The sequence below is a fragment of the Cricetulus griseus genome, assembly GCF_003668045.3.
Source record: "Cricetulus griseus strain 17A/GY chromosome 1 unlocalized genomic scaffold, alternate assembly CriGri-PICRH-1.0 chr1_1, whole genome shotgun sequence".
NCBI lineage: Eukaryota > Metazoa > Chordata > Mammalia > Rodentia > Cricetidae > Cricetulus > Cricetulus griseus.
Window position 1 is genome coordinate 8,531,292 of NW_023276807.1, and position 22,952 is coordinate 8,554,243.

General features: G+C 47.2%; 1 protein-coding gene and 1 pseudogene across 1 annotated transcript in view; both read left to right on the forward strand.

Moving 5' to 3' along the window:
* Window positions 1–1,830: 1,830 nt before the first annotated feature.
* On the forward strand, window positions 1,831–5,017 carry LOC103159868 (annotated as a pseudogene).
* A 1,474-nt stretch (window positions 5,018–6,491) lies between these two features.
* Window positions 6,492–22,952, forward strand: part of Rfx8 (RFX family member 8, lacking RFX DNA binding domain) — a 27,774-nt gene continuing 11,313 nt past the window's right edge. Inside the window, exons 1-9 of the mRNA XM_027386787.2 lie at window positions 6,492–6,532; window positions 7,250–7,313; window positions 10,617–10,757; window positions 12,037–12,114; window positions 15,875–15,988; window positions 17,348–17,498; window positions 18,492–18,550; window positions 20,390–20,546; window positions 22,502–22,596. Of these exons, the coding sequence (XP_027242588.2) occupies window positions 6,492–6,532; window positions 7,250–7,313; window positions 10,617–10,757; window positions 12,037–12,114; window positions 15,875–15,988; window positions 17,348–17,498; window positions 18,492–18,550; window positions 20,390–20,546; window positions 22,502–22,596 (900 nt within the window). The remainder of the gene's footprint in view (window positions 6,533–7,249; window positions 7,314–10,616; window positions 10,758–12,036; window positions 12,115–15,874; window positions 15,989–17,347; window positions 17,499–18,491; window positions 18,551–20,389; window positions 20,547–22,501; window positions 22,597–22,952) is intronic.

The following is a 22,952-nucleotide window of genomic DNA, read 5'->3' on the forward strand; positions in this document are numbered from 1 at the left end:
TCCTGCCCAATCTAGAAAAAGGGACAACAGTTCTTAGCTTCCACCTTTGCAGGGCAGCCTAAAGTTTAGGATGAACAAAGCACAGCACCAAATAAGTAAGTGGTTGGTGTAATCAAAACAACACAGATTTCACAATTGTGATGTAATGGCATGCCCCTATATGAATCTATGTTTACATTTTAACTTTACATCCAAAGCTATCTGTGAAGAGTGTCTTTCAACCAAAACCAAAATAATTATTTCACATGTGGTGGACCCACAGTGACTAGGGGACAGTGCATCTGCCTGAGTGCTCACGATAGACCAGAATTGGATTTTACTACATTTTTATCCTCTTACCTTTGTAATTGCTTCAAGTTGTTTTCCCCCCCTGTTAGAGCGATGTGTGAGAGAGATTGGGGTGCCAGAGTGATGTAATGGAAGTCCAGATTAATGATAGTGATGTTAAAGCCTGAGAATGTGGAGACAAACCAGAGTTAGAGCTAACACCACACTTGAAAAGACCTGTGGGGATGGATATTCATCTATTTATCTATTTATTTAAGGTTAACCTTGTGTCCTAGAAGTATGTCTTGGTCTCTTCAGTGCCAAATGATTGTGAAAACTGATTAAAGTAATACGATTTTCATACTACATAAAGCACGTGAGCATTTGCTGGTCCCCAAAGGGGGAAAAAAAAAAGGTTCCCTGGGTTTTCTCCATTGGGGGGGGCTCAGAAGTATCTAACTATAGGGGAGCCTGGAAAGGAAGTCTGGGTTCACATATTACCAAATATTTAGAGGCTCTGGGCCTTAAATAGGACTTAGAGTCATCTGACCCCATGCCATTCCTGTCCAGGACCCCCGAGCCCAAGAGTCTTTCTGAGGAAGTACAGCCATCATGTACTACAGCAGGATGCCACCTCCTTCCTCCCTGGTCTCCTGTCTTTTCCAGATATAGCTGCCCTTGCCCTTGCCCTTGCCCAGTGTTTATTAAATTCTAATAGCCTAGGTTAGGATGTAGCAGCTAAAAGGTTAACCCACAAGGACCACGCATCCTCATGAGACAGACTAACACAGGGCCACCCCAGTGCCATAGGCTTGCTCTCGGTTCTGCTTTAGTGAAACTGCTAAGGCATCAGACACCCAGCAGGGAACCCAGATCCCTCTGTTCTCAGCAAGGCCAGCTCAGTATTGTGTGGCTTCACCAGAGCCATAGTTTAGCAATGACTCTGCTTTGCCTCAGAGCCTATTAAATGTCCCCATGGTCTGAATCAGAACCGCACTGGGGAAATGACACAGGGGCAAGTGAGCCCAAAGACACACAAGCCCTTGTGGCTGGCACCCTGGACAGACCCTCTCTGACCTTATTGTCACTGTGGCTGCTCCTGGGTGGTAGTAGACTCCAGTGCAGGAAGAGTGGCACTCAGGTCTACCACAACCTCACTTCCTAGCCCAGTTTTCCAGGTCCAAGCACAGCAAGTGTCTGCAGTTCTCTCTAGGTCCAATCCACCAGGTCCTCACTGCACCAGCACTCTTGACCGAGACCTCCAAGTCCCACACCAGGCCTTAAGGCTAGACCCAAGCAAAGGTTCTCTGTTCATCAGCCTCATGGCTCAACTGTACTGTTGCCTCCAGTTCACATTCTAACCCATGCTGATTTTTTAAAATTAGCATATACTCATTATAAAAAACTGGGGTTTTTTTGCTGTGATATTTCCACACATGGATATTACGTATTTCAGTCATATTTACCCTCTTATTACCCTCTCTTGACCACCTCCTCTCCACTTTGATGTGTATTTTATTTAACTGACAGTACACATAGAGAGATCATCTCAGGCCCATGAGCATGTCGGGCACCTGCTTTAACCCCATCTACACTCATTGCCGCCGTGTATTCTTTGTTGTGTCTTTACTTGCTCCAGGCTGTAAAACAAAGGTTCTCAACCTGTGGGTCATAACCCTTTGGGGGGGGGGTCATCAAATGACTCTTTTACAGGGGTCACCTAAGATCATCAGAAAACACAGGTATTTATGTGACAATTTATAACCATAGCAAAATAACAGTTATGAAGTAGCAACAAAAACAGTTTTAAAACAGCAGCATCAATCTGGTGAAGACTGGAATTCCTGCTGATCACCAGGGGTCATCTGTAGTTTGGGCAGGCTTTGGTGCTGCTCTACATTCAAGGCTGGCCTTAGAAACCCCTGATCCATTGCTCAAGGCTGCCTGTGCAAGGATTGGCTGCAGCAAGGAAGCTCCATTGTCAGAATTCAAGACAGGCGTTGATTGGTGTGGATTTGCCTCGGGGGTGTGGCAAGCAGCTGCAAAATAGCTGCCTGCTTGGCTGCTGAGCCCTGGTAGCAACCAAGCAGAGGGGATTGATGTGGACACAGAGGATGTAGGCGATGAGTGAGTGCTGCTTATAAGTGGCTTTCCTGTTCAGGTGTGCAAGGTGAAAGCAGAAATCCATCAGATCCTGAGAGAAAACTCCCCGATGTTTGAGCAACTCTCAGTCTGTGGACAGAATCACAGGGAGAGGTGGCAAGATGATTCTTTCTATCTGTAAGGCTTCTGGAGCCAAAAACTACATTCGATAAAGAATCAGAGGGGACGTTACTACCAATCAGTGTGAGAAGAGAAGACGTGATGGAGCTAGGTGGAGCTGGTGAAGCAGCTTTATGGAAGAATACCGGTTCTAGCAAGGGGCCAGCAGTACCCTTGGAGGTTCCTCTAAGCAAAGGTGCTGGTGATATGGTTGCTGCAGGACCAAAAGAAAGTTCCTGGGAGAAACCTAATGATGACAGTCTTGAGAATTCTGGTGCCCAGAACAGTCCAGAGACTTCCATGATTGAAGTTCCCAGTCCTGACTTGATCTTCCATACGGATGAGTACCTAGAAGTCTACGTTTCTGCTTCTGAACACCCTAACCAATTCTGGATCCAAATCATTGGCTCCCACAGCCTCCAATTGGATCAATTTGCCATTGAGATGACCCAGTACTATGAAATAGTCGGCCTGAAGACTTGACTGTGCACGTAGGAGACATTGTAGCAGCACCTTGTTCTGCAGATGGTTCCTGGTATGAAGCCCAGATTCTTGGTACCCCGGAAAATGGGATCTTGGACCTCTATTTTGTGGACTTTGGAGATAATGGAGATTGCCCACTGAAGGATCTCAGGGCTCTCAGGAGTGACTTCCTGAGCCTTCCCTTTCAAGCAATAGAATGCAGTCTGGCACGAGGTCTTGCCCCCTGAGGTGAACAGTGAGCAGAGGAAACTCACTTTGAGAGACTCACTCACTCTGCTGACTCAAAGCCATTGGTGGCCAAGATCTCTAGCTATGTCCAGACTGGAATCTCAACTTGGCTAAAAATCCATTTATATGATACCAGTAATGGGAAGAAACTTGATATTGGGCTGGAATTAGTTCGCAAAGGATATGCAGTAGAACTTCCTGAAGCTGTGGAAGAAGATGGGACTGTCCCAGCTGTGTTGAAGGACATGGCCACTGAAGCAGATGCTTCTCTGGCCAGCATGCTCAATGAGACCAAAGAGAGCCCTGAAGAGACACCACATACCCTATCCTGCCTCAGCGTATCTGAAGAAACTATATAGCGTTTTCTTATGTAGCCCAGGCTGTCCCCCAGGTGCTGGCAGTATATTTCCTGCTTGCTGAGTGCCGAAATTGCAGGTGTGTATTAAAGGCCTGTGTTACAGTGAAGTTTTCAGAACTAACTTCTCACCAGTTGTCATTTTCATTAAATAAAATGATTTTGAGTAAGATTTTTAAAAAAAAGTTTTATGGCTGGGGGTCACTACAACAGCATTAGGAAAGTTGAGAACCACTGCTCTAAAAGGAAGTGATTTTGAAGAAAAAAAAACTGGTTTGAGTGCACTAAACCTATTTATTGCTCCATGTGTTGAGCTGTTTTCTTGACTGGGCATCCCAGACAGGGCAGAGACTACCCCACTGTTTCTGTGACAAGGTGGATTTTGTTTTGGATGGCCCTCCCTCCATGAGGCTGAAACATTTTGTCTTTCTCACTATTGGGATTTCAATCCACAAAGTCCCCTCATTAGCAATAAAGAATAACCGGGCTCCCATAGTAGGAAGCACAGCCACACACAGGTCCTGTGTTCTCTTTAGCAGTCCCCTTCGTCTTGTCACCCTCCTTCCAGTTATCCTTGAGTTAAACCCATGTCCAACAGCAATCACCTGGCAGGAGTTTGGGAGTTTCGTGTAAAAGCTGGAAATACTTGAGGACATGACTCAGCCATAATGAGCAGTACTAGTTGCTCCAAGGCTGTGAGTCAGCGGTGGGAGACGGGTGAGAGGGAGGAGTGACGTGTCGTCCATCATTGTTCCCTTCAGTCTGACCCAGATCTGCTAGCTGCTACTTTCTTATTTCTGAATATAATAAGGAAGGCCTGGTGAAGTTCACTCTTGCCATCAAAAGGGTTTAATGGGTACTATCCAAGTGTCTTGTGTAAGTTTCAGCCAAATAAGGCTAACTAGTTGCATGTGGGCTTATCTGGCTGCTAGACATGTTTATGAACTGAATTCACAGAGGCATGGGACTATTCCGACATACATCATGATGCCCCACACATCTGCTGCCATGGTTCTCATCCAGCATCCTTATGTTTTGTTCTCTTCCTCAATAGATTAACTCTGAGAGAACAGATGTGTATTTCAATCACAACTATGCCTGACAAGAGCCAAAATGCCTGTCATGTGGTAGACATTTAACAAGTGTATGATGCCTGAATGAGAAACAGATCGATGGATAGTTAAATGTATGGATGGTGACTATGTGGGTGGATGGATGGTTGAACAGACAGATAAATAGATAAATGGATGGATTAGAGGGTGACTAGTGGGAAGGATGTTTGGATGAATAAATGGACCTAATTCTCATATTGTGGTCTTGTATTTATTTTTACATAGGAAAGATACTAGGAATTCTATGTTGATACAATGTAGAATTGTAGAGAAATTGCATTTCCTCCTACTTCCTTGAAAAAAAAAAAAACCCTAAGGCACTGTGATGGCTCATAGTTTTCTGTCTTGTTTTATTCTAGAGATTAATTCACAGTTCATGTATTGTTAGTTTCTTTGTTTAAATTGATATAATGTTCCAGAATCTGTATGTATTGGTTGTGTTTCTTGTAGCCATGGCTAAGAAAATGGCCCAATAAAATGGCAAATCAAGCAAGGCTTTGTTTTGGCTCACAGTTCAGAGTAACACATTCCCTCACTGACAAGGAGCCAGGGAGGTGGCTGGCTGCTTGTCTTTGGTGCTGGCCAGGAAGCAGAGAATGGGGACTGCCAAATGCTCAGCTGGCTTTCTGCTTCCCTCCTCTTTATTCAGTCCAAGACCCCATCCCAGGAGATGGTGTCACCACATTCAGGGTGGGGCTCGCCTCCTCAGTTGGTAGTTCTGGAAACCCGTTCATTGAAACATTCAAAGTTGTGTCCTCTTAATGGCCCAGGTGTTCCTAAAGCCCATCAAGTCAGCAATCCCAAGTTCACCCTCACAAGTGCACCCTCTTCAAGTTGATACCCAGGCATAGCACCCATGGCCCCATAGGCTCATGGCTGTCACAATTCAAAATGTATTCATTCCAAATTCAATAGTCTCTGTAATCTTCAGTTTCAACTATTCAAAAGTTTAGTCTTTTCTAAGACCTCAAAGCAGTCTCATAACTGAGTGAGCCCTTATAAAACAAAAGGCAAATTACAACATCACTACACACACACACACAGAGAGAGAGAGAGAGAGAGAGAGAGAGAGAGAGAGAGAGAGATTCTATCTCCAAATATAGCTACATTAGAGGTTAACATTGCAATATATAAAGGGGAGGGCGACACAGCTCAGTCTGCAATACATGCCAAAAATGGAATTCCTAAAACATGTCAAATTCTCTATTTTCTGGCATTTGCAATCCACCCTAGGTGCAGAGTTCCTCTATCTGTATCTCTGGGTTGAATAGAACCTATATCCCATAAGCCATTTGGAATGTCCAAAGTAAAATTGATGTTTTGGTAACAATTCTTGCCAAAGGATGAAGGGTGTGCCTCCCTGGAGGGCTCATCTCCAGGCTCTCAATCTGCTCACCACACTTGGGGATAGAATAGAGTCCTTTGTAGAAACACTATCAGATACATATCAAATACTCTGCCCAGGCTTTCCTACTTTCTGGTTTGGGTGTTTTACATCAGCAACCTAGATATGACAATGTTACTAGGTGATGGAGGTGACAAAGCACTGTCACAGAGCAAAGGAACTGGGGGTTGAGAGTTGACTCTAAGCTTCATTTTGCCAGGTTTGCTGGGCTGCTGTGTTTATCTATCCTCTACCAGACAGGAGAACAGAATGACAGACACCATGGCACAAACCTTTAGAAGCGAGCAGCACCCAGGGTTTGTGGGAGGCTGGGCAGGGATGGAGTTTTCTGGTGCAGTGCAAGTCATTGCTGGCCCACTCCCCCAGTGTCCACCTGATGATGGCTCCCTGCTTTGAGGGGAGAGAGCCCCACACTCTGAGGTAAAGAGGATGGTGCTGACTGGGCCGGACGAAGCTCCCCAGCCATGCCTGAGGCAGCCTCAGCTCAGCCACAGCCCTGGGGCAGACAGGGAGGAAGATACTCTCCTCTCTCACACCCAGACAAGGCACATTCTCTGGTGCAAGTGGGAGACCCTGCACCCCACTTTGTCTTATGCTCATAACTAAAGGGTAAACATACCACACTACTCAATAGGACTAAATCTATCCTCTACCATGTATGTCTCTTAAACACAGCAGCCCAGCAAACCTGGCAAAATGAAGCTTAGAGTCAACTCTCAACCCCCAGTTCCTTTGCTCTGTGACAGTGCTTTGTCACCTCCATCACCTAGTAACATTGTCATATCTAGGTTGCTGATGTAAAACACCCGAACCAGAAAGTAATAAAGATCCTTTTTTCACAGTGGTTTTTCTTTTCCCCCAGGAATGAAGTTGTAACCTTGATGGTATCATAACCTTGCTTCTGAAGGGAATACAATTTTTAAAATTAAAATGCAAGGTTGCCCCAGATACAGAAATAGATTTAAAAAAATCCAAAACCCATGACAATCACCATATGTGGATAGGGTCTTGGAGGACACATTTTTGATGAAGAATTGTATCTTAAGCAAATAAGCTTGCTGCAGAAGAAATCCCATTCTTGGGTTCAGAGAGTACTATCTTAGTCATGTGATTTCTCTGTTGTCCGTTCTTCCACAGTGGTGATGTTGTCGCCTTTGGAAAATCTACTGATTATAACAACGTTATCCAACAGGAAGAAATAGTGAGTATGGCATAAAATATATGGGGTTTCATAGACCCACTTGTATCTGGGAGTTAAAACTGTTTTTTGTGTGTGGTGTTCTGGACAATCCTTAATCCACCACCCATTTGTTCGGGCTGTTGAGCATCCAGTATACATTATTCAGCTAGGACATCTGGCCCCTGTCCCAGAGCACCACACTGCTCAGCTGTGGTCACTGTTGAGCTGTGTTTCTTGAGGTATAACTCTAAAGGATGCATAGGTGGTTAGTGATAAATTTGCTGCAATGAGCCTCTGTGGTATTCTTTCAACTCTTAGAATCAGGACATCAGAACTATTAATAGCTAATCTGTGACACTGAGTTGAACCTTGCTTTAGTTGGCCAAGACATTATTACAGTACTTTGATCGTATCTTAGCTGTTTGCTAAAGCAAATTATTCTAAACCGAGCAGTTTAAATACACTTTTTCTTGTGGTTCTGGGTAGTGCTGGTTAGGGCTCTGTGCTGAGTTGCAAGCAGCAGGCTGCTCCTACTGACCTTGGGTAGCACAGCCTTCTCTGACCTCTTACTGGTGAGTGATCCAGTTCATGAAGGTCCCACCCTCCTGGTTTAATCACCTCCCAAGGTCCTACTTCTGAATTCTAGCACAGTTTGATTAAGGTATCATCATGGGATTTGGAAGGACAGAAACATTGTCCCTAACAGATACAATCTCACTAAGAATCATTTTTTAAACATCTGTTTTGTAACCAGTACTGTTGAGGGCTGCATGGCACATAACCCAAAAGTTATAAAGACAAAATCCCATGGCTTTGTACTTGAGAACCACTGTCTGTGGGCAGGCAGCTACAGTTGACATGGAGACAGAGAGAGAGAGTGAGAGAGAGAAAGAGAAAGAGAGAAGAGAAGAGAAGAGGTCTGTCTAAAGAGGCTGGGGTGGCTGGGTGAGTAGGGGTGCTTGATGAGGATCTGATACTGGATCCCAAACACTCACAGAAACAGGCACAGCTGCACATGCCTATAAACCCAGCATTAAGAAGCAGAGACAGGTGGATCCGGTTGGCTCAGTGACCAGCAAGCCTAGACAAAACATCGGGCTTCCAGTTCAACAGCAATAGAGGAAGGTGCCGGGCGTCCTGCTCTGGTCTCTACATGGGCGCCCATGTGTGTGCACACACATACACCTACCTGCCCTCCACCCAAGTGTGCCTGCCAGAAAGGTGGTTAAAATGCTAGATTTCTGTCCTCCTCTGAATCACCTGGGGACTAGGACTACGGATCCCTATTACCAAGATGTGATTTCAGAACCACATTTTGAGAAACATGGCTTTGGGAACAGCAGTAGCAGCCAGAGAGCAGCTATATCCAGGTCAGCCTGGGCTCTGGAGCAGATGGAAGGTGTAAGTGAGTTTCACTGTGAGAAGCTGCCCGGAGCTGGAATTGAGAGTTCTCTGGGTCCCCTCTAAGAGAAGCTCTGATAGTCAGGCTGGTGGGCTTGTGAAACAGGGCCTCCTGATGGTTGACCCCCTTCCCATCCCCCACAGACCAGAGAGCAGTGTACACTGGTACTGGGACACAGGCAGCATCCATAGAAAGAAGCCCTGAGCGTCACCACTCTGCATTACTGCTGCGTGCGTGCGTGTGTGTGTGTGTGTGTGTGTGTGTGTGTGTGTGTGTGTGTGTAAATGTTGATATCCACACTGCTTTTTCCAGATGCTAACAGAGTTCAGGATCGCTGGCCATTGGATGGTCTCTCCAACCCCCAACTTCCCCTCAACCCCCCACCCCCACCCTCATCCTCAGTGTGATACTCAGTAGTAACAAGAGGTGTTATTAAGAAGGAGCAACACCCCCAGGGTGTGTTTGCCATTGTGTGTGGCCCATTGTGGGATGACGGCTGAGCACAACCCCTCTGCCCTGAGGAAGAGTGCCCAGGAGTTGGAAGGAGCTGTTGACCCTCAGAAGCCTGGTAGACAACAACATCCCAAAACCCTCAGAGCAGCTAGTAGCTGAGTTCAGCCATGGGCACATAGGAACCTAGGAAGCCAGGGGTTGGATGTGAAAGTCTGACCTGGAAGCTGCCAGAATTCCAAGGCCAGAACGGAGCACACCCTTAAGATGGAGAGAGATGAAAAGTCTCAATTCCGTGTGGTTGGTTTTGCATCAAAGTTCAATTAGTGGAACTCACTTCAGCCCGTTTGATTAAAAGAAACCTTTCAAAAATCCTGAAGAAACCATTCTAAATAATATTGGTGTCCTTTGGCCAGGAGCAGCCCCACCCCCGGCAGATGGCCAGCAGTGTGAGGAGGGCCTGTGTGCTTTCTGTCACATCCCTGTTCCCTTCCCTTCTAACCTGAAATTCAAAAGTGAAGCCCATGACCATAATTTTGCTGTCAGCCCAGGATTCCCGGTACAGTTAACTCTCTTCTCAGCTGAGGCACCATGAACCTGACAGGACTCACTTTATTTCAAGGAGCAACAATTCTACCGATGATGGTTCTAGAAATACATAGTGATATTAGGATGCTCATAGATGATATTTTTACTGAACGTGACTATTTAGCTCCTGACTGTAACACAGGACCCCCAAGAATGAGCAGTTTGGGTAATGTATTTGAAAGAAAATGGCCCCCAAAGGGAGTGGTATTATTTGCCGGGCGTTGGTGGCGCACACCTTTGATCCCAGCACTCGGGAGGCAGAGGCTGGCGGATCTCTGTGAGTTCGAGGCCAGCCTGGTCTCCATAGCGAATGCCAAGATAGGCTCCAAAGCTACACAGAGAAACCCTGTCTCGAAAAACAAAAAACAAAAAACAAAACAAAAAAGAGGTGTGGCTTTGTTGGAGTAGGTAAGGTCTTGTTGGAGGATGTGTGTCTCTGTGGAGGCAGGCTTTGAGGTCTCATATATGCTCAAGCCATGCCTAGTATTACAGTTCATTTCCTGTTACCTTTGGCTCAAGTAGTAAAATTCTCCAGCACCATGTCTGCCTGCACACTGCCATACTCCCAGTGGCCATGTTCCACCAGGATGATAATGAACTAAACCTCTGAACTGTAAGTGGCCACCTCAATTATGTTTTCCTTTATAAGAGTTGCTGTGGTCATGGCTCCTCTTCCCAGCAATAGAAACTCTACCTAAGACAATATTAAAGCCCAAAGACTTACCTTTGTGGCCATGCAGTTGACAGTATTATAGGGATCATTATTGTTGTAACGGAATATGAGGGGAAGTTGCAGAAACAGTACCGCATCCAAGAATGGATAGAATAACTTATATTTGTGACTGTGACTTAGTTTATATACCAAAGAATTCATTTTATTGCAGAGAAATGATCGTTGTGTAAATGACTTGCAGTGTGAAAATCACTCACCAATTAAGACAGACCTGATAGGATCACCTGTGTCTCCATTCAGAAGATGTCCATTTTGGGAACAAGAGCTGGCAAACAAGTACTCCTGTAAGATGGTAGGTTTGTGTCCTGAGGGACATTAGCCTTGTAGTCTGGGTGGGTTTTACACCAGTGCCTTCTTATTTTGCCTGTGATGTGCTCTTCACCTGGGATACTGCCTCCTTCCTCTCAGACCGGTGAGGACCAGCATTCCTCCTGGACCTGAGAATTGAAGTCTGCCTCCTCAGAGCTGGTGCAAGGCTCCCTGGGACTGCTGTCATTCATCTTCTAAAGTGAGGGCTTCCTGCATGAAAGAAGGGGCCAGAAAAAGGAGGCAGAGAATTGGATTCTCTAGAAATCGGAGCTGGGGATTAATGCAGGGGGTTAGTGTTTAGGAAGAAAACTGTCAAAAGTTGGTAGCCTTTGGAGAAATGGTTCAGTCAGTAACGTGCCAGCTGCACAAGCACAAGGACCCGAGTTCAGATCACGACAGCCTTAAAAAGCCCGCACAGAGGCACAAGTCTGCACTCCTAGTGCTGGGGTGGCTGAAGACAAGAGGAACATTGGAGCTTATTAATTTGCTAGTCCAGCCAATCAGTGGCCCAGGCTCATTGGCACCCTGTCTCAAGGAATGAGGCAAAAGTGATAGACAAGGATACCCAGTGCCCTCCCTGGGCCTATGTAAACATGCACAGGTATACCCACCCCCCCACACACACACTCTACCAAAACCAACACCAATAAGAACAAATTTCAACAAGAAGGAGGCAATGAGATGGCTTAGCAGAGAGAGGCACTCGACACCAAGCCTGACAAACTGGGTTTAATTCCTAGGACTCACACAGTAGAGATAATCAACTCCTCTGACCTCACACATACATATGCTGTGGCATGCATGTTGCCATATACACCCACATATATGAATATAACCTCACTCGTGCTGTGGCATGTATGTTCCCACATGCATGAATAAATATAAAAATTCTTTTCAAAATTTAAAGGTGGAACATTATAGAAGAAGACATTGGATGTCAACCTCTGGCCTTCACACACACACACACACACACACACACACACACACACACACACACGTGCATATTCACACAGGCGCACACATATGTATACATACACATAAAATACACTGCACACCCTCAAAAATTACAACGATAGAGCCACCCCTGGCAATGTGTGCACTGACACAACAAAACTGAGGCTCCATGCACACAAGAGCATGGGCTACAGACATGTCAGAACTGTGACAAGAATGGCCTCAGAGAGACAGATTCCACGGGGTCTCTCAGGACAGTTGTTTGTGGAGTGGCCCGACAGCTGAGCTAACGTCCAATGCTTTCCCAGGTGGTCTTCCTTGCTGATGAGTACTGCAACTACTGCCGAGACATTTTACAGAATGTGAGGAACCAGGAGCTGGAGAAGGTGGGCTTTTATCTATAAAATACAAGCACTTATGATCGATCAGCTCTCAATCACTGAACTCCATCAAGGCCCCTCCAGGGATACCCAGAGCCTTCCCACTGCATCCAGTGGCTCATGGTGCAACTGTCCAGTCATTGGTGAGGTCTGGAATGTGCTCTAGTCTTAGTACAGGCATTTGGAAAGTCTACAGGGTTCTAATATGGGCATCACAGTGCTTGAGGAACAGATTCAATGGAGTCTGAATAAAGCGTGGGTAGCAATAGCTACCTTTTCCCAGTAATGTCCAAGCCATGTTATCAACACATGCCATAGCCAAAGAAACAGGATTTAGGGTTTGGGGATTTAGCTCAGTGGTAGAGTCCTTGCCTAGCAAGCACAAGGCCCTGGGTTCAGTCCTCAGCTCCAAAAAGGAAAAAAAAAAAAAAAAGAAAAAGAAAAGAAAAAAGAAACAGGACTACTTGAGGCAGGGGATCTAGCATGGGTGTTGAAGAATTTATTCTAAAACTGTGTGGCATTGGAGACACAGCTCAGTGACACATCACTACCTATAGTGTGAAGCTCTGGGATCCCCCTATTACAGAAGGAGAGGTGTAGAACTGGTTGTGGGAAACACAATTTTATGTTTTGGTTTTTCAGGACAGAGTTTCTGTGTAGCTCCAGCTGTCCTAGAACGAGAACTGTAGAACAGGCTGTCCTCGAACTCATAGAGATCTGCTGGCCTCCACCTCCTAAGTGCTGGGCTTAAAGGCATGTGCCACGACTGCCTGGCACAAAAAATATTAATTTTAAATTATGGTTGATTTATTCTATATGTGAGCATGACACATGTGTGAGGTTAGAGGACAGCTTTCAGGAATCAGTTCGGCCCTTCCACCGTGGGTTTCAGGGGTGGAACTCAAGAAACCGTGCATGGCGGCGTACACCGAGCCATTTTGCTTGCCTGGATTTTACTTTTCTCATTACAAGACAAAAATCCAGGGAAACAAGGGCACACTCAAAGGAAAGTTTTGTTGAAGCTTTTGGGATCTAAGCATTTCAGCTTGAAGCAACAAGTTGCTCAGCATGCACACACTGGCTTAACAGGGCTATGGAACCAGGGTGCATTCAGCATACACGTGCCGTGGAGCCAGTGTGAAGCTTTACCGTGTGGGAGAGGACCAGTGCGCCCTTGTTCTGTCTGCAGCATGGTGACTCCGAGAGTCTCTCACAGCTCCCTTCACTGGCTCAGCAGATACTTGCTTAAATCGTGTCCTCTGACTGGCTCCTTTTCTGGGACTAGGAAGGCATTTTTCCCAAAGCTTGAGAAATGCATAATTTAGTAATGCCAGGAATAATGTTACCCAATACATCTGATGGATCCTAGAGCTGCTCATTAGTCACCTTTTCCTGCCAGTGTTGGTCAGTTACTGTGAACTGCAGCAAACGTCTGAGATAAGAACCTAATATGAAGGGGCATTTCTCTTCACTTGTAGTTTGGGAAATTTCGGTCCGTGTTTGATTGGCCTCATCATTTTGCATCTGTGAGGAGACAGAACATGAAGGCAGGGAGTGCAAGACAGAACAAATTGTTCCTCCTGGCTGAGGAGACACTATGAGAAAAAGGAAGAGAGTCAGGTGTCAGGATCCTCCTAAAGGACACACCCCCAGTGGCTGGGATACTGCCTACTAGGCCTAACTCGTAAATTCGCCACCCCCTCCTAAGAGCATTCCCAGTCAAGGACCAAGCCTTTAACCTATAGGCCCCTGGGAGATATTCCACATTCAAACTATCACAGTAACTATAACAAGACACCTGGGAAGGGCTCCTTTATAAAGAAAAAAAAGTTTATTTTGGGTCATAGTTTTAAAAGTTGAAGGTCTTAAGGATTCCATCTGGTGATAGTTTTCTTGTTGGCATCCCAGAGCAACAGCAGATCGTGTGTGTGTGTGTGTGTGTGTGTGTGTGTGTGTGTGTGTGTGTGTGTGTGTGTGTGTGTGAGAGAGAGAGAGAGAGAGAGAGAGAGAGAGAGAGAGAGAGTCTGTCTGTCTCCTCTTCTTTTAGAGCAATGAGCATCCAATCATCAGGCCTCTACCCTTCTATAATCCAAGTCAGTTACCGATGCCTTCATTCTCCACAGTGGGTATTACAACCCTGCATAAGTTCAGTGGAGAACAAAGCATAGCAGGCTGTGTAGTTAGAATGTTCTGGGTGCCCAGAGAGGAAGTGCATAAGCTGAAAGGACCCCAGAGCAGGTCACAGTGCTGCTGCCAGTGCCAGTAGGAAAAGCAGAGGCTGAGCAGTCAAAGTCTGGAGACAGAAGGGACTCCAGGGGGAGCCTATGCTGTGGGCAGAGGCAGCAAGATGTTCCCCAACATGGCATGATGATGATGTAAGGGTCCATACCTAAAGGAGATGATGGTGGAGGCTGGATTAGCAAGGTTTCTGCCTGCCCATCTCCAAAGCTCCAACCCAATGGGAAAATAGGGAAGGCCACCATTTTGGATGACCACGTTTTATCATAGTCAAGGTGAGAAGGGCAGGGTTCCATCTTGGTCAGTAACAGATATTGGGGGGTGGGGGGCACATTGGAGAAACACTAATGAATGTTACTCACTAGTGAGCAGGAACAGGTGACTTGGAACATGAGTCACCCCCCAGGCAATAAGTGGATGGAGACTCCCAGCATTTTCCTGACTCTCCTTGGAAAAGTCTCCTGCCAAGGAGATCCCAAGCCAAGGTGACTCTCACTTCCTTGATAGCCTGTACTGGGGCTCGCTTCCTGCCTGGTGTCCTTGGAGGGCATTGTCATGCCTCAGGATATCTCTGCCACAGGACAAGACTCTTGGGACCCGGAGAGACAGCTCAGCAGTTAAGAACGCTCACAGCTTTCGTAGAAGACCAGAGTCCAGTTCCCAGCGCCAACATGGTGGCTCACACCCGCCTGTGACTCCTGCTGCAGTGAATCTGACACCTTCTTCTGCCTCTTCGGGCTCACACACACACATGCAGATACACATGTACACACACACACACACACACAATTAATAATAAACCTTCAAAGGGGGCAGCCTTTATTAGCTGACAGCTACCTATCTAGTTTTTAGAAAAACGGAAACAGGCGAATAAAACAGGAAAAGAAGGAAACTGACATTTTGCCCCTCAACATGTTGTCCAGTTGATCTCTGAGAAGGCTCCCATGACTTCACAGTCGGTGCTGAGGAGGAGGCCCGCCTGAGGTGCAGTGCTGTTACTTTTCTTTTTGAGATGGAAAATGAGCAAAGTGACTATAGTCAAGTCAATCAGTAGACTTTTATTCTCAACCCTTGATTGGGCCCCAGTGGCCCAAGCTTCATCCTCTTATAATCAGCTGGAGCCCCCTGGTGGTCAGAAACAGTTTTCCATCTAGGACCAAGGCTAGCCAGGCCTGCTTTGGTTGCTAAAAAGAGTAGTTCCTGATGGAGAGATGGCTTAGTAGTTAAGAGCACTGGCTGCTCTTCCAGGAAACCTGGGTTCAATTTCCAGCAACCTCGTGGCAGCTCACAACTGTCTGTAGCCACAGCTCCAGGGGATCTGATGCCCTCACACAGAAACACATGCAAACAAACACCAGTGCACATGAAATAGAAAGAGTAGTCTCCAAACACAACTGGCGAGGCTAATAGCAAAGCTTTGTGTGCCCTGGCATGAAGTCCATGCCAGGCCTTCGGGGCCTCTGACTGTATGGGGGTGAGGCCCACAAGGCACAGCCTGGGTCTCTGATGATGTGTTCTGTCACATTAGGTGGAGGAATTAATAACATCCTTCTGGAAGTCTCTGCAGCAAGACACAGTCATGCTCATGTCGCTGCCTGACGTGCGCCAGCTCTTTGGATGCTATGACATGCAGCTGTTTAAGGTGGGCAGACCCTTGATCCCCCTGTGCATCCCTTCTAGAACCAGATGCCAGTGGTCAAGTTAGAACACAGCCCCAATATACACCACCCCAGAACAGCACATCCCAATATATGCCGTCCCAGAATAGAACACCCCCAACACATACCAGCCCAGAACAGCACACCACCAGTAAATACACCAGCCCACAAAGCAAAGCAAACCCTTAATCCTTCACACACACACACACACACCAGTGCACAATGGGCCAGGGCCTTTTGCTCTTTTGAATTTCCTTATACAAAGAAAATAATAATCCATGATTCAGAATTTAGCCAATTTCCATCTCTGGACATATCAGCCACAGATGTTTTATTTTTTATTATTTTTTGTTTGTTTCTTGGAGCTAGGATCCCACTATATAGTCAAAGCTGGCTTTGAACTCACAATCCTCTTGCCCCGGTCTCTGGAGTACTGGGATTATAGGTGTTCCCAGGCCAGTCTCTTAAAAAGGCATTTTCAGGGTGGGGAGTAGAGAGATGACTCGGAGGTTAAGAGCACTGGCTGCTCTTTGAAAGGACCCAGGATTGATTCCCAGCAATACATGGTGGCTCACAACCTTCTGTTAACTCCAGTTCCAGGGGGGAATCTGACGCCCTCTTCTGGCCCCGTTGGGCACTGCACACATGTAGTGCACAGACATGCATTCAGGGAAACACTTGTACACATAAAAGGAAAGCAAACAGAATTTCAGAAAACAAAAGATGCTTTTGAATGCAGAGCTGTGGATGGTTACTCTGGAAGAGCCACTGTGAGGCCGACCCTGCTCTGGAGCGCCTGTCTCTGGAGCAGTCCCTGGATTTTAAAGGTCAGACAGGCATCGTTCCTGTGGTGGCATTGTCCTGTTCATCACAAATCTCACCTTTTAAGTTTTCAGGATCTGGTGCTTCTTGTTTTCCACCACTGAAGTAGAGTGAAAAGAGCGGAGTCGGTCCTTAAATATGTAGCTTTGATCCTCCTGGTATTAGCCAGCATGGTGATTGCTTTGTTGTCTGGCTTGGTTTGGTTTTGGGTTTTTGTCTGTTTGTTTTAGTTTAATCAGGGGCTAGGGTAGGTCTCAATGTCACAGTATTTGCCTGGTATGCACAATCCATCCACAGAATCAGAAAGGGAAAAAAAGACTCCGATATTAATATTTGAAAACCCAGATTCCAATTCTGGCACACAAGGGTGGCAGGGTGTCCTATACAAAAAAAAACAGTGGCTGCATTAGGTCATTAGTGAGCTCCCTCCGACCTGCCATGACCTACCAGGTCCCTGTGTCAGTTGGTGGCAGTATCTGCAGCAGCAGTCTGGATCATGCTGTTTGATCCTTTCTCTGCAGGGCCTGGAGGACGCTCTCCTCCCCGACTTCCTGGAGGATGTTAGTATCCAGTACCTGAAATCTGTTCGGCTGTTCAGTAAGAGATTCAAACTGTGGCTCCTCAGTGCTCTGGAAGGTTTTCCAGCCATCTTACAGATCTCCAAACTCAAAGGTAGGATTCCACACAAAACACAGATTCTGCAAGATAAAGAACTGAACGTTGCCACTAAGGCAGCTCCATCCAGCGGTCAGTCGTATGCAGTAACCCTCTGCCCCTCACCCAGGAAATGGATGCAGAGCCCCGTGTGCCTGGATGATTTCATCATTAGTGCCTCTGATAGGTTCCCTGGCTGAGCCACACCCAACAAACACTGCCTGGGTGTGTTCTCAATAGCCACAAATGAATAGCTTGGTTCATTCAGGAGAGGTAAAGAGTAAGAAACTATCCCCACCCCACCCCCCACACCTTTCCCCTTCCCATCCTTTCCTTTAATAGTTTTTCCAAAGAGACAAGGAAGTTGGGGTATTTGGAGATCTTGGTTAAAAATTCCAGACTCCTTGGAATGCCCGTCCTAGGTTGCTCTGATTGTTGTGATACATCGTGCCCTCGGCAGTCACGAGCAGCTGAGATTCATTCCTTCTCTGCTGATGGTGAGGAATGGATGTTGAACAGGCTGCAAGTCCAGCATGAGGGCAGTGGCAGAGCTGGTCTAGTCAGAACTTGTTTTCTGGTTCGTAGACTGTCTGTCTGCTTTGCCCTCACGATGAGGAAGAGGCGAGGACTCTACCTGAGCTCTCATCTCCTAAAGGCACCAATACCTTCAGAAAGTTCCACGTTCATGCCCACAGAGGCACCTCTTCTCAGTACCATCGCTGTGCAGTGATGCTTCACCGTGTGAATAAGGGGAACACAAGCCGCCCCTTAGCAGACCAATCCAGATGCTAGGATTATACAAGTCTCTGCCACACTGACTCCTTTCTATTGGCCATGCGGCCCCTAATAGAATCCCACAGCCATTGGGGAAAGGCCCAGCAGATACGTGATGAGGAGGAGGCCCAGACTCAGGCAGCCCAGCTTTCCCGCTTAGCCATGGGTACCTCCCCTGCTGCCTGCACTGGTAGAACATGCAATTCCATTAATAGCCCCATGTGTTGTTCTCCACAGAAGTCACTGGATTTGTCAAAAGACTCAGGAGAAAGACATACCTCTCCAACATGGCAAAGGTACGCAGCAGCTCAGCATTCCTGCCTGTTCCCAAAGCACCTGGTGAAGCTCCAATTGTTCCCTGAAATCTGATCCTTACTGCCTGCAGGAGGGGAGGCCATTTCATCCTACCCGTAAGCAGAGGGCAGCTAGGGCAGCCCTCTGGTCCATGGTGCAATGTGAGAAGCCCACCCTGGCCCTTGCACTGAAAGGCTCCAGTCACCTCTGATCTCTCTGCACAGGACAGAAAGTAGAGCAGCATTTAGCAAATGTGGGAGGGATGCCCTATGGGCCTACGCCAGCTGGTGTCAGAGGCGAGAGGTAAAAGGTAAAAGGCATCATAGCAGACCCTATGACAGACAAACGGGCAGACAGACAGACCCCCTTCCCCTTCACATGAGGCCCTCTGGACTCTGTGTCTAGCTAGAGTTCCCAGTGTCCTCAGCTTCAAGTCTTTGGCCTCTGTGGTGAGTACATGCTAAAGGATGGTGACACAGTTCAAGCCTCCTGAATTTGTAAGTTCCTCCCCACAAGCTCAACTCACCTCAGGTTGAAAACGATTCAAAGGCCTTTGACAGTTGCATCTGTACTGAGTGGGGACAGACATTCCTTGTTATCATTCCTCAACAATACCATGCAACACAGCACTTACTGTATTGGGTCTTCCAAGTGCCCTAGAGATGGTCTAAGCTGTAAGGAAGACTGTATAGACTGTGCACAAACACTACACGGATAAGGGTCTTGAGCTCCCCCAAGGCTTGCCATCCATTCCATCCCACCCACAAGCAGAAAGCAGACAGGAAAGTCTGCTGGCCACTGGCTGGGGAGGCCCCCGGGTCTCATGGCGCTTAGCAAGAAGCTCACCCTGCACCTCGCACTGAGAGGTTCCAGTCACCTCGGCTCTTTCTGTACACTGGCATACTCAGCATCTAGGAACCAAGGCCACATTGATACTGAGGGACAGTGGTATAATGCCAGCACTCTGGATGTGAGCCTGAAATCTTTCAGGCAGCCAATCAGGAGAGAGCTTGGGCACCAGCGCTATGCCCCAAGTCCATCTGAGCAGTAGAGGAACTTATCAGGTCCTCTGTGACCCAGCCCATCCATCCAGCAAGAAGCCCTCACTGGGCTCTGAGGTGGTCCTCAGGCCATCCCTACTCTTCAGCATATACACATTCATGGGTCTGTCTGGCATTTACTGTGTCCTTGATTTCACCCGTCAGGGTGACATGTTTAGGTTCTAAAGTGAGCCCTGCTCCGAGCCTTATCTCTGCTCTTATGACTCCTTAAGGATATTTACTCAACAGCCCAGTGCCGTTTCCTCCACTGGGAAATGGAGATTGCTGTAGTTGAAGGCTGACCAAGCGCCTATACTATCAAGTTATGAGATGTAAAGGTTTCTGTAGTTCCCGCCCGATAGCTCAGTAAATCAGCTCCTAAAGGTTACATTCATGGTTGAAGGTTCTCAACAGAAGGCAGAGACAGGGCTGGGAATGCCACTCAGAGGCAGAGTGATTCCTTGGCATGTGCAAGACCCAGAATCTGATGCCCAGAACAAGGGAGAGGGAGAGAAGATGGGCTTCTGAAACCCCCCAGCCATCTGCTTAGTATCAAGGACAACACTGTAAGATACTGATCAGTTACTTACTGATCAGCAACTCCAGGTTGCTTTCTATGGTAACTTGAGCCTGGGTGTGGGTGCTGAGGAAGAGGAAGCTTGGCAGGTGTGGCTTTGGGAGCATACAGTCGGAACATTTCATGTCATTTGAGCCACTTTTCTTCTCCTCAACAGCAATAGGAAGGAAACTCTGTGATGTCCATGGGGATTAGTCACTGTCATTCTCCCTCTGTATCCTTAGACAATGAAGATGGTCTTGAAGAACAGCAGGCGAGTCGGCCTCCTGAAGTCGGATCTGCGTGCCATCATCAGCGAAGGCACTTTGGATATTTCGAAGAAGGTCCTGGCAGGTGACTCGGGCCATGAAGAGGATCTGGAGAGCCACACAGAGATGAAATGTAACCCTCCTTCACAACACTCTCCCTTTGCGAGCATGGCCATCGCTAGGAAGGTCTCCGGACAGCAGAGTAGTAGTTACCTGGTTGAATGTGTTCATGAATGTCTTCCTGTAGGGGGCGACAGGCAACCCAGGAAATCCTCTATGGCATCTGCTCCCAGGGCCTTCCTGAGTGTCAGACAGGGTGTCAGTGCCAGTGCATGTCCTAGGAAAGAGTGCACAGAGAGATGAGGCTTTGATGCTGCTGCTCGACAGCGTTTCTTTGCAGATTTCCTCCTGGAGGAACGAGGCGGGGGATGTGGGAGGGGTCATTTCTGCATCTGTCTTGTATACACACAAATCCAAGTGTCTCTTCCATCCTGTGTAATGGGATGGAGTTAGCACTGTGCCTTCCCAGGTCCTGCTGGCCTGCTGTTAGCCCCATAGAATTCTAACAATGCACAGTGTAAGGGTCTGGCTGCTCACCATGACACTACCCCACAAACAACCGATACAGAGCGCCAGATTCCTTCTACTTGACATTCAATAATTGTAATCATTTTTCAAGAAAGGGAAATAGCTTTTCTGTGAAGAGGCCCAATTGCTGGTGACACATTGAGTTTGGGGGGTGAGGCAGGAATGGATATAGTGATTGGAGGACCTTTCAGGAAGGGAGTTGATAGCTACCAGAAGGTGGCAAGGGGCGCCAGGCCCCATGTCCAGCCAGAATGCCCCTGGAAGATCTAGTGGCTTCTCCCTCTGAAGGCATAACCCCTCCCCAGCCTTCTCAACCGTAGCTGAAGCTGCTTGCAAAGATGCGAGCTCCTTCTGCTGTCAGCTATGCTCATATTGGGCCACCCAGAGTGCCACTGCCACATAGCCACACTTCAGTTTCTGTGACTCAATGGACACATGGATTCAGTAACAAAGAAACCACCTGCAAAAAATAACCTTTTCTTTGACCTTGAAGTAGAGGTGACCTTGCTAAGGTCGTGCTAGTTGTTAAGCTTCTGAAATAACCCGTGCTTTTGGTAATAGTATCTGTTAGCCCCCTTTGTCACTTTTGTCCCTTGCCCCTAAATCCCTGGCTGTTCCCAATCCAGATGCCCCTGGAAAGACCCAATTCCCTTAATCTAGCAAGCTTCAGTGCTCTGTACATCAATTCCCAATAGTAGGAGCTTTATAAGCCTCCCTCCAAGGGCACTGGCTTCCCCAGAATACCCAGGTGGGCATCCATACACTGTTCTTGACCCCAGCCCCAGTTATCTGTAGAGCCCAGTGAAGATACATGGGCCCCAGAAGCCTTGGCCTGCCTAGGGTGCAAATGTATCCACTAGCATCCCCGTGTGTCCCTCAAAGAGTTTGCTGAATCCAGCCAGTGCATTGCTAGTTACTGTTGGTACCTGCAGGTCTGGTGTTTCTGAAATCCAGGGCCACAGCACCCTGCTGCTCTCCTAAACTATGCTTGCTGGGCAGTTGCCCCCAGGAAGGAAGGGGAGTTCATCCTCCACCAGTGCTACCTGGGACACCCAGACCTGATGTCACACACAGGCAGGGGTTCCACCTGTGTGAGTACATAACCCCAGGCAAGGCACTTACTGCCTTTGATGCCCCCATCATTTCCATGACACTAATAAACTAGCTCATTTGTGAAACTGTCAAGGATAGGTGAGGTCATGTCTATACCGTGCAATGAGCTCATCTGAAGCCAGACTCTGTGTAATTGCAAGGTGGAGTTATTGTCTCAAAACTTGTCTTTCCATTGCAACAGTGGCATAGATAGGACTATGGTTGTTACCAAGAAGGTGTCCCCAGAAATGACATTTGCAGCCAAAGACCTGATCCTTTGTGTTCAAGATGAGTACAAGATCCTGAGAACCCCCTCTGGACTGTTCTTCAGGTCTGTCTCCACAGTTGCTGGGACATGAGTATCTGTTTCATGAAATCTTTTGTTTATCCCACTCTGTCTCCTTGCAGGCTTGGGCTGTCTGATTTCTTTGCTGGAAACCTCAACAGATCTTGCGGAACTCCTGAACTGTGTGTCTTCAAACCTCCAAGTGCTTGTCTTCCAGGTACAAAACTCTGAATTTTTACAGGAAAGGAGTGGGTGTTGATCCTTCTAGCTAAATTATAGCCTCAAGTACCCACCACTTACCTGTATGACTCTGGCCTGGATGGCCACAGACTGCTCAGAATCCATCCTTTGTTTCCAAAGAGTGTAGGCCTTGGGAGAATCCCTTTGAAGTACTTTCTGTCCTGAGGGCATGAGAAAGAGGCTCTCTGATGATTACAACTATGTTGGGGTAGTGTGGGTGTTAGGATAGGGACATGGCCTCTCACCTCTCTGACAAAGTACAAAATGAGGAGGTGGCATATCACATAGTGTGTGTGTGTGTGTGTGTGTGGAAATCTGATGACAACATGTGAG